General features: G+C 53.0%; 2 protein-coding genes across 2 annotated transcripts; both read left to right on the top strand.

The window, feature by feature from the left end:
- Positions 1 to 208: 208 nt before the first annotated feature.
- CNPY4 (canopy FGF signaling regulator 4) lies at positions 209 to 5,793 on the top strand. The gene is made up of 6 exons (XM_003895778.4): positions 209 to 462; positions 2,547 to 2,673; positions 2,769 to 2,865; positions 3,077 to 3,199; positions 4,793 to 4,910; positions 5,004 to 5,793. Exons 1-6 carry the CDS (start codon positions 348 to 350, stop codon positions 5,165 to 5,167), a joined length of 744 nt encoding a protein of 247 aa, XP_003895827.2. The 5' UTR covers positions 209 to 347; the 3' UTR covers positions 5,168 to 5,793.
- A 902-nt stretch (positions 5,794 to 6,695) lies between these two features.
- MBLAC1 (metallo-beta-lactamase domain containing 1) lies at positions 6,696 to 8,476 on the top strand. Its single transcript, XM_003895779.5, has 2 exons — positions 6,696 to 7,055; positions 7,355 to 8,476. The coding sequence occupies exon 2, from the start codon at positions 7,383 to 7,385 to the stop codon at positions 8,217 to 8,219; it is 837 nt and encodes a 278-aa protein (XP_003895828.1). The 5' UTR covers positions 6,696 to 7,055; positions 7,355 to 7,382; the 3' UTR covers positions 8,220 to 8,476.
- Positions 8,477 to 10,941: the final 2,465 nt, after the last annotated feature.

Below are 10,941 nucleotides of genomic sequence, written 5' to 3'. Positions count from 1 at the left end.
GCCCCTTCCCCGTGCCAGAATAAGTCCTCTAGGCTTACAGAATGAAATTATATTTTAAAAATTTGTTTCTACATCTACATATAAGGACCACTCCCTCTTGATGTAATTAGTGTAATTTATTCCTTCACTACCCGGCTGCCAGGACCTTCAAGAGGCGCCACAAAACGGAGGCAGGGAAACCCGGAGCAACGAGGCCGCACCCCTGTTGGGCTGATCTTGCGCATGCGCCGACCTTGCCAGGCTGGATTTAAGGTTGCCGCCAGCCGCTGGGAATTTAAAGGACCCACACTGCCTCTCCGAAGTTGGTTTGAAGGCAAGCGGTGGTTGGTTGTGGACGGCGCTTTGTCATGGGACCTGTGCGACTGGGAATATTGGTTTTCCTTTTGGCCGTGCACGGGGCTTGGGCTGGGATGCCGAAGGAGGACGACGATGACGCAGAACGCTTGCCCAGCAAATGCGAAGGTATTTGAAGGGGGTAGCCCCTGTGGGCATCGCCCGGCCACACCTCCTTCTTCTAGGCCGGACATCCTGGACTGTATTGGGTGGGTCACCCGACCTCCTTGAAGGCTTGAGGGAGGTTCTGGTGGAGCTTGGCTGAATTTGGATGGGGTCAAGGAAGCGAACGTGTAGTGCCACCTCAAAGCTGCATCCAGAGAGAAGCCTGCATTTTTTTGGCTGGCTTGGACACCCCCGCCAATGGATTGTGGGAATTGTAGTTCAGGGACCATCGGCCCTGGACTGCCAACTTTTAGAGCATCTTCAGTGCGTGTTTCCCTCATGTCACCAGACCTTAATCTGCAGAGACTGCAGGAGCCGGGTGTGAGGCTCAGGCCTTGTGGACATCCGCTGCCCTACCCTAGCATAGACGCTCCCAAATTACAGGCCCCACGCCCCCCTGAGGGGGTTTGAGGGTGAGTAACTCAGCCTTTGAAGCTCATAAACAAAAGGAGGCCGTACAAGTAGGAGAGGTTCCCCATCCGGTGAGACTTTGCAGACGGTGCGTACTATATGGATTTTTCAGTAAGCAGCACCTTCCACAGCTGCACTAGTGTGGGGCCCATTTGAGAAAGGGGACTGGCCCTGATGCCCTAGTTTGCTGCCCTCCTGACTTTACGTTTCTTCCCTGGATTCTTTTTCTCTTCTCTTCACCCCCACAAAACTGTATTTCAGTATCATGAGAGGCAGTCATGATAGTCTCATGACTTAGTCCTCATCTCTGTCTCCTTTCACCTCCGTGTCCCGCTCTTCTCCCCTGACTTGTCAATCTTTTTAAACAGACTTAATCACCTAATTGTATCAGTCCTTGCTTTAACACCTCTGCAGGCCTTCTATCGGAATACAGCCAACAGGCCTGGGCACAGTGGCTCACATCTGTAAACCCAGCACTTGGGAAGGCCAAGGTGGGAGGATCACTTGAGCCCATGAGTTCAGGCCCAGCTTCACCATATCTTGTCATCCTTGGTTTATCTGTCCCAACTACACTGACAGAGACCTGTAGATAAAGATAATAGGTTTTATTGCTGTCTATTATATTGTTAGTATGCATACAGAAGGAGCTCAATAAATAACTGCAGGATAACAGTGAATACTTATACAGTACTCACTATGTGCCAGCCTTTATATATGTTGATTTAATCCTCATCACACTCCTATGAGGGACATACTATTATCCCATTGTATTTATTATACACACACACACACACACACACACACACACACACACATATATATATATATTTTTTTTTTCTTTTGAGACAGAGTCTCATGCTGTTACCCAGGCTGGAGTGCAGTGGTGCAATCTCAGCTCACTGCAACCTCCGCGTCCTGGGTTTAAGCGATTCTCCTGCCTCAGCCTCCCAAGTAGCTGGGATTACAGGCGCCCACCACCATGCCCAGCTAATTTTTGTAGTTTTAGTAGAGACAGGGTTTCACCATGTTGGCCAGGATGGTCTCAATCTCTTGGCCTCGTGATCCACCTGCCTCGGCCTCCCAAAGTGTTGGAATTACAGGCATGAGTCACCGCACTGGCCTATTTCTTTTTAATATATTTTACTTTTTTTGAGATGGAGTCTTCCTTTGTTGCCTGGGCTGGAGTGCAGTGGTGAGATCTCAGCTCACTGCAACCTCCACCTCCTGGGTTCAAGTGATTCTCCTGCCTCAACCTCCCGACTAGCTATTACAGGTGTGCACCACCACACCTGGCTAGTTTTTGTAGTTTTAGTAGAGATGGGGTTTCACCATGTTGGCCAGGCTGGTCTCAAACTCCTCAAGTGATCCGCCCATCTCAGCCTCCCAAAGTGCTGGGATTACAGGCGTGAGCCACCGCTCCTGGCCTATTATCCCATTTTAAAGATGAAGAAACCGAGGCACAGCAAGCAGGAAGATTGCCACACAGCTGCTAAATGGCTGAGCCAGGATTCCAACCCAGCCAGTCTGGCTCCAGAGTCTGCACTTGTATGCTCTGCTGCCTCAGGTCATCTGCAGAATGAATGACTGGTGTGTTTGTCTGTCTTTCACCTCCCCTGGACATTTCTCCTCCCCACCAGTGTGTAAGCTGCTGAGCACAGAGCTACAGGGGGAGCTGAGTCGCACCGGTCGATCTCGAGAGGTGCTGGAGCTGGGGCAGGTGCTGGACACAGGCAAGAGGAAGAGACACGTGCCTTACAGTGTTTCGTGAGTCCTTCATGCTCCTCCCCTTTCCAACCCCCAAGGGAGCTCTGGGAGTTCCTACAGCATCCAGGGAATCTGTGTTTCCTCTCTTTCCACAGAGAGACAAGGCTGGAAGAGGCCTTAGAGAATTTATGTGAGCGGATCCTGGACTACAGTGTTCACGCTGAGCGCAAGGGCTCACTGAGATATGCCAAGGTCAGACCCTTCCCCAGGGCAGGACCCCACTTCTCAGAAACAAAGATCTGTATCCCCTGAGGTCCTCCAGAGGTTATCTGCCCATCATTTCACCATCATGGGACTCACCTGTGAATCTCCAGCAGTTGACAAAACTGAAATGGCAGAAAGGGGAAGGGAGGGGAGGGGTGGGGTGGTGGGCTGGGCTGATGCCAAATTCTTAATCTCTCAGGGTCAGAGTCAGACCATGGCAACACTGAAAGGCCTAGTGCAGAAGGGGGTGAAGGTGGATCTGGGGATCCCTCTGGAGCTGTGGGATGAGCCCAGCGTGGAGGTCACATACCTCAAGAAGCAGGTAGGATCAGATACTGCACCATCCAGGGAGGTGAGAAGGGAACCTGAGAGGGGAGCTAGGTTCTAGGGTTCGACTGTAGGGGGCGTCTACCCCAAGCATGGGGAATGGGGCAGAGTGAGGACTGTGCCATTGATTAAAGTAGGGCCAGGACCAGTGGGGCACGGTGGCTCGGCTCACACCTGTAATCCCAGCAATTTAGGAGGCTGAGGCAGGTGGATCACCTGATATCAGAAGTTCAAGACCAGCCTGGCCAATGTGTTGAAACCCCGTTTTTAATAAAAACACAAAAATTAGCCGGATGTGGTGGTGTGATCCCAGCTACTCGGGAGGCTGAAGCAGGAGAATTACTTGAACCCAGGAGGTGGAGGTTGCAGTGAGCCGAGATCACACCATTGCACTCCAGCCTGGGCGATGGAGCAAGACTCCATCTCAAAACAAACAAACAAACAAACAAAAGAAGAAATCATAATGAGCTGGGTGAAGTGGCTCACAACTGTAATGCTAGCACTTTGCGAGTCCAAGGGAGAAGGAGTGCTTCAGGTCAGAGTTCAAGACCAGCTTGTGCAACATAACAGACCCTTCACTACAAATAATAATAATTTTAAAGAATTTTTTTTTTTCCGAGACGGAGTTTCGCTCTTATTGCCCAGGCTGGAGTGCAATGGCACCATCTCAGCTCACCGCAACTTCCGCCTCCCGGGTTCAAGCAATTTTCCTGCTTCAGCCTCCTGAGTAGCTGGGATTACAGGCGCCTGCCACTACACGCGGCTAATTTTTTGTAATTTTAGTAGAGACGAGGTTTCATCATGTTGGCCAGGCTGGTCTCGAACTCCTGATCTCTGGTGATTCGCCTGCCTTGGCCTCCCAAAGTGCTGGGATTACAGGCGTGAGCCATTGGGCCCTGCCTTAAGGAAAATTTTTAAAAAGTAATAATGGGCCGCGTGCGATGGCTCACATACGTAATTCCAGCACTTTGGGAGGCCGAGGCAGGCGGATCACAACATCATGGGTTGAAGACCATCTGGGCCAACGTAGTGAAACCCCATCTCTACTGAAAATACAAAAATCAGCCGGGCGTGGTGGCGTGCATCTGTAGTGCCAGCTACTCTGGAGGCTGAGGCAGGAGAATCGCTTGAACCTGGGAGGTGGAGGTTGCAGTGAGCTGAGATCCCACCACTGCAGTCCAGCCTGGACGACAGAGCAAGACTCCATCTCAAAAAAAAAAAAAAAAAAAAAAAGGTTGCTAATGATATCCACCATCACTTATCAAGCACCTACTGTGTCCCAGACTCTGGATCACATACTTTGCATCTGCAGCCTCATTTTACCCTCAACAACCTGATGTGGTAGGTGCAATTACCGTACATATTTTACAGCCAAGGAGCTAAAACTCAAGAGTTTAATAACCTACTTGGCAGAGTAGGTGCTGGTAAATGTTTGTTGAATGAATGAGGATCGCACATCTAGTAGACCAAGCTTAGCTTCCTGGCTACCTGCCTCTCCAAAATCAGTCAGGTTGAGGAGGGAGAGAAGACAGGAGGGATCTCAAATTCCTCCAGAGCAGATACTCTTCTGGCCCTTCTACTTGACCAGTGTGAGACCATGCTGGAGGAGTTTGAAGACGTTGTGGGAGACTGGTACTTCCACCATCAGGAGCAGCCCCTACAAAATTTTCTCTGTGAAGGTCATGTGCTCCCAGCTGCTGAAACTGGTAAGCCTGGGGACTGAACTCCTCTCCTGCCAAGCCATAGCCTCCCCTGCTTCCAGGACTAATATATGAATTGTTTTCTGTCATCCAATCTAGCATGTCTACAGGAAACTTGGACTGGAAAGGAGATCACAGATGGGGAAGAGAAAACAGAAGGGGAGGAAGAGCAGGAGGAGGAGGAGGAAGAGGAGGAAGAGGAGGGAGGAGACAAGATGACCAAGACAGGGGGCCACCCCAAACTTGACCGAGAAGATCTTTGACCCTTGCCTTTGAGCCCCCAAGAGGGGAAGGGATCATAGAGAGCCCTCTGAAGTCTGCACTCTCCCTGCTCCACAGCTTTCCGGGTGTGTTTGTGAGTGACTCCACCCAAGCTTGTAGCTGTTCTCTCCCATCTAACCTCAAGCAAGATCCTGGTGAAACAGCATGGCATGGCTTGCAGGGTGGAGGGTGGGGGTGGAGGTCCCGCTCCTACAGATGAACTCCATCCAGCTCCTTAATTGGCAGGTGTATGTGCTGACAGTACTGAAAGCTTTCCTCTTTAACTGATCCCCACCCCCACCTAGAGGTCAGCAGTGGCACTGGAGCTGTGGGCTTTGGGAAAGTCACTTAGCTCTTTAAGTGCTAAAGTGCTTTTAGACCCTTCCAAGGAAGAGGCCAGAACGGACATTCTCTGCGATCTATATACACTGCCTGCATCCAGAAGGCTACACACCAGCAAACCGTGAAGGAGAATGGGACACTGGGTCATGGCCTGGAGCTGCTGATAAATTCGGTGGGGTAGATACTTGGTCTACTTCAGATCAGTGTCACCGAGAGCCCACCATATAGTTTCATAGGTGCTAAATTTTCTATATTGCTATTAAACTTTTTTCTTTTTTTCTAAAAACTAGTTGGGCCCAAAGTTTCAAACAACAGCAGGGCACACATAGCTAGCTGGTCAATGAGGCAGAATGGCCGCTGTCTTGTTAAGCTGAAGCTGCAGGCTGAGCAACATAGTGAAACCCCACCTCTATACACACACACACACACACACACACAAATTAAGAAGACTGCAAGGCTGGTGGTGCAGCGCCTGTAGTCCCAGTTACTACAGAGGTGGAGATGGATCAGTTGAGTCCAAAAGATCCAAGACCAGCCTGGAGGCTGGTCGAGGTGATTCACACCTGTAATCCCAGCACTTTGGGAGGCCGAGGCAAGCGGATCACCTGAGGTTAGGAGTTCGAGAGCAGCCTGGCCAACAATAGAGAAACCTCGTCTCTACTAAAAATACAAAAATTGGCCGGTCATGGTGGTGGGCGCCTGTAATCCCAGTTACTCGGGAGGCTGAGACAGGAGAATCGCTTGAACCCAGGAGGTGGAGGTTGTGGTGAGCTGAGATCGTGCCACTGCACTCCAGCCTGGGTGACAGGGTAAGACTCCGTCTCAAAAAAAAAAAAAAAAAAAAAAAATTTAGAGGGGCGTGCACGCCTGTATTCCCAGCACTTCGGGAGGCCGAAGCAGGAGGATCGCTAGAACCCAGGGGTTCAAGGCTGGGGAGAGCTATGATGGTGTCCCTATACTCTAGCCTGGGCGACAGGGAGAGATTTTGTCTCAAAAGAGAAAAAGATCAGGCGCGGTGGCTCACACCTGTAATCCTAGCACTTTAGGAGACCAAGCCTGGAGGATCGCTGGAGCCCAGGAGTTCCAGACCAGTCCTGGCAACAGAACTAGACCCTGTCTCTACAAAAAAAAAGAAAAAATAGAAATCTTAGCTGGGCCTGGTGGTGCGCGCCTGTGGTCCAAATACTCGGGGGGCTGAGGCGGGAGGATCACATGAGCCCAGGAGGTCAAGGCTGCAGTGAGGTCTGATCGCGCCACTGCACTCCAGCCTGGACAACTGAGCATGACCCTTCCTCAGAGCTAATGGCGCTTCATAATTCTGCAGTCCAAGGAAGCTTCTGGGGTCGCGAGGCGGAGAACCGCCAGGAGGCTGGAGTCCAAACGGCCTCCTGTGGCAGACGGTAAAGGCGCCGGAACTACAGCTACCTCCGCGGCGCCGTTTCGGCCGCCATATCTGGGTGCACGGGAACTCGCAGAGGACAAACTCCCACGCGCGTTTTCGATTTCTGCGCTTTTCTCGAGTGAGGCAAGACTTAGCAGAGGCCCAAGGTAGAGCGCGGCTAGGATTCGATAGAGGGGAATACAAAGGATAGCCTTAGGAGGGTGACGGGCAAGGACGTACGTACCGCTACAGGAACGGGGCGGGGGCCGAAGATGCCGAGGGAGGGGCGGGCCCAAGTGTGAGGGGAGGCTGGGCGATACCATCTTGGGCAGGGAGGGTGATACCAACTTAATGGGAGGCGGGTGGCAGAGAACCGAGGCTTAGGGGCAGTGGCGGGGCCGGGCTCGGGTGGGGGATCGCAGAGGGATAGGACGGTCGCCCACTCCTCCATTCCCTTTCTCCCCAGCCCGTCCCTCCCTGCCAGGAGCAGCCTCATGCGGACCGAGCCATTGCGCGGGGCGTCCCCTCTGCTGGTGCCCGGCGACCCCTACTCCGTGGTGGTTCTGCTGCAGGGCTACGCGGAGCCCGAGGGGGTGGGCGACGCCGTGCGCGCCGACGGCTCCGTAACCCTGGTCCTACCCCAGACCCGGGGCCCGGCCTCCAGCCACCGAAAGTCCCAGCGCGGGAGTGGCGGCGCAGAGGCCGCCCTGGAGGAGGCGGCCTGTGGCCCCATCCTGGTGGACACCGGGGGCCCCTGGGCTCGGGAGGCGCTGCTGAGGGCGCTGGCGGGGCAGGGCGTGGCCCCGGGAGACGTGACGCTGGTTGTGGGGACCCATGGGCACTCAGATCACATCGGGAACTTGGGGCTGTTCCCAGGCGCGGCTCTGCTGGTCTCGCACGACTTCTGCCTCCCCGGAGGCCGCTACCTGCCCCACGGGCTGGGTGAGGGGCAGCCCCTGCGCCTGGGCCCGGGGCTCGAGGTGTGGGCCACGCCGGGCCACGGGGGCCAGCGCGACGTGAGCGTGGTGGTGGCCGGCACGGCTCTGGGTACCGTAGTGGTGGCGGGAGATGTGTTTGAGCGAGATGGGGACGAGGATTCGTGGCAGGCGCTGAGTGAAGACCCCGCAGCCCAGGAGCGGAGCCGGAAGAGAGTCCTGGTCGTTGCCGACGTGGTCGTACCTGGTCACGGGCCCCCCTTTCGAGTGCTCAGGGAAGCCGCGCAGACCGAGACGGAGGGTGGAGGGAACAGCGAGCAGGAGCCGGTGGTCGGAGAGAGGAGCCCGCCCCGCACTGATCAGCCCAGAGAGGGACTGGACTCTTGTAAGCCCTAACAGCCAGGAGTTGCTGGAGACAAAGTCAGAGCAGTCAAGGGTGAGAGCTTCCAGCCCTTCCAGGAGGCTACTTTTCCAGTGAGGACAGAGTGCACCTGACACTGCCATCACATCGTCAGTATCACTGCCTATCTCTGCCACCAAACTAAGATCAAAGGACGGGCTCAGCTCCCTGTGCATTCTCCCTAGGCCTCAGTAAAATGGGGGAAGGTTCCTGGGAGAGGTCTCCAAAATAAAAATGGAAACTGCATTGAAAATCATAGTGCCCTAATGTAAATGTGAAGCATTGACGGTGATAATCGTGCAAACATGGTAATCTGCAACTGCAGCAGGGGCATACTTTGGCCAGTTGCCCCTTTCTTATAGGATGGAGGTTGCTGAGAGAAGGTGCAGGGCACAGAGATGACTCTTTAGTCACCTGACTTAATGTATCTGTTCATATTTTTTTGTCACACAGGCTGGAGTGCAGTGGTACAATCATAGCTCACTGCAGCCTCCAGCTCAAGCCATCCTTCTGCCTCAGACTCCCAAGTGGCTGGGACTACAGGCAAGTGCCACTATGCCCTGCTACTTTTTTTTTTTTTTTTTTTTTTTTGAGGTGGAGTCTCACTCTGTCGCCCAGGCTGGAGTGCAGTGGTGTGATCTCAGCTCACTCTGAGATCTCGGCTCACTCCCGCCTCCCGGGTTCACGCCATTCTCCTGCTTCAGCCTCCCGAGTAGCTGGGACTACAGGTGGCCGCCACCATACCTGGCTAATTTTTTTGTTTTTTGTTTTTTTCTTTCTTTCTTTCTTTTTTTTCTTTTGAGGCAGAGTCTCGCTCTGTCGCCCAGGCTGGAGTGCAGTGGCGCAATCTCGGCTCACTGGGACTACAGGCGCCTGCCACCACGCCCAGCTAATTTTTTGTATTTTTAGTAGAGATGGGGTTTCACCATGTTAGCCAGGATGGTCTCGATTTCCTGACCTCGTGATCCACCCACCTCGGCCTCCCAAAGTGCTGGGATTACATGCTTGAGCCACTGCACCCGGCCATTTTTTTTGGTATTTTTAATAGAGACGAGGTTTCACCGTGTTAGCCAGGATGGATTTTTTTTTTTTTATTTTTTTGAGACACAGTTTCACTCTGCCCCCACAGGCTGCGGTGCAATAGCGCAATATTGCACTACAGATTGCACTGCAACTTCCGCCTCCTGGGTTCAAGTGATTCTTGTGCCTCAGCCTTCCCAGCAGCTGGGATTACAGGCTCACACTACCATGTACAGCTAATTTTTATATGTTTAATAGAGAGAGGGTCTTACCATGTTGGCCAGGCTGGTCTCAAACTCCTGGCCTCAGGTGATCCGCCCACCTCAGCTTCCCAAAGTGCTGGGGTTATAGGTATGAACCACCACGCCTGACCATCAGCTAATTTTTTTTTCATTTTTTTTCAGAAATGGTCTCACTGTGTTGCCCAGGCCAGTCTTGAACTCCTGACCTCAAGAAATCCCACCTTCTTGGGCCCTCTGCATCTTTTTTGAGACAGAGTTTTGCTCTTGTTGCCCAGGCTGGAGTGCAATGGTGCAATCTCGGCTCACTGCAACTTCCGCCTCCCCGGTTCAAGGGATTCTCCTGCCTCAGCGTCCCGAGTAGCTGGGATTACAGGCACCCACCACCAGGCCCGGCTAATTTTTTGTATTTTTAGTAGAGACAGGGTTTCACTATGTTGGCCAGGCTAGTCTCAAACTGCTGACCTCAGGCAATCCACCCTCGTCGGCCTTCCAAAGTGCTGGGATTACAGGCGTGAGCCACAGAGCCTAGCCCTGCCCCTGCCTTTATTCACTAATTCTTCATTCAGTGGATACTTAACCCCTGCAGTGTCTCAGGCACTGCCTAAGTTATGGGATACAACCAAGAGCCAGCTGGACAAACTCCCTGTCCCTCATGGAGATCACATTCTTTTTTTTTTTTTTTTTTTTTTTGAGACGGAGTCTCGCTCTGTCGCCCAGGCTGGAGTGCAGTGGCCGGATCTCAGCTCACTGCAAGCTCCGCCTCCTGGGTTTACGCCATTCTCCTGCCTCAGCCTCCCGAGTAGCTAGAACTACATTAGCTGGGACTACAGGCGCCCGCCACCTCGCCCGGCTAGTTTTTTTTTGTATTTTTTAGTAGAGACGGGGTTTCACCGTGTTAGCCAGGATGGTCTTGATCTCCTGACCTCGTGATCCGCCCGTCTCGGCCTCCCAAAGTGCTGGGATTACAGGCTTGAGCCACCGCGCCCGGCAGTTTTTTGTATTTTTTAGTAGAGACGGGGTTTCGCCGTATTAGCCAAGATGGTCTCGATCTCCTGACCTCGTGATCCACCCGTCTCGGCCTCCCAAAGTGCTGGGATTACAGGCTTGAGCCTCCGCGCCCGGCTGAGAGGGGGCTCTTTTATTTAGGGTGTCAGGAAAAGTCTTCGTGAGGAGATGATGTTTGTTCAGAAAACCAAATGAGAAGAAAGCCAGCCATGTGTGGATCTGGGAGAAGGTCATTCCAGGCTCAGGAACAGCAGGTATAAAAGCCCTGAGACAAGACAGCTTGACTCACTGGAGCGGCAAGAAGACCCATGGTAGGGCTGGATGTGGTGGTTCACACCCATGATCCCAGCACATTGGGAGGCTGAGGAGGGAGGATCACTTAAGCCCAGGAGTTCAAGACTGGCCTAGGCAGCATAGTGAGACCTCATCTCTATAGAAAATTTAAAAATTA

Source organism: Papio anubis, chromosome 4, assembly GCF_008728515.1.
Source record: "Papio anubis isolate 15944 chromosome 4, Panubis1.0, whole genome shotgun sequence".
NCBI classification, from domain to species: Eukaryota; Metazoa; Chordata; class Mammalia; order Primates; family Cercopithecidae; genus Papio; species Papio anubis.
Note: the sequence above shows the minus strand (reverse complement) of the source record. Positions and strands in the feature narration are given on the sequence as shown.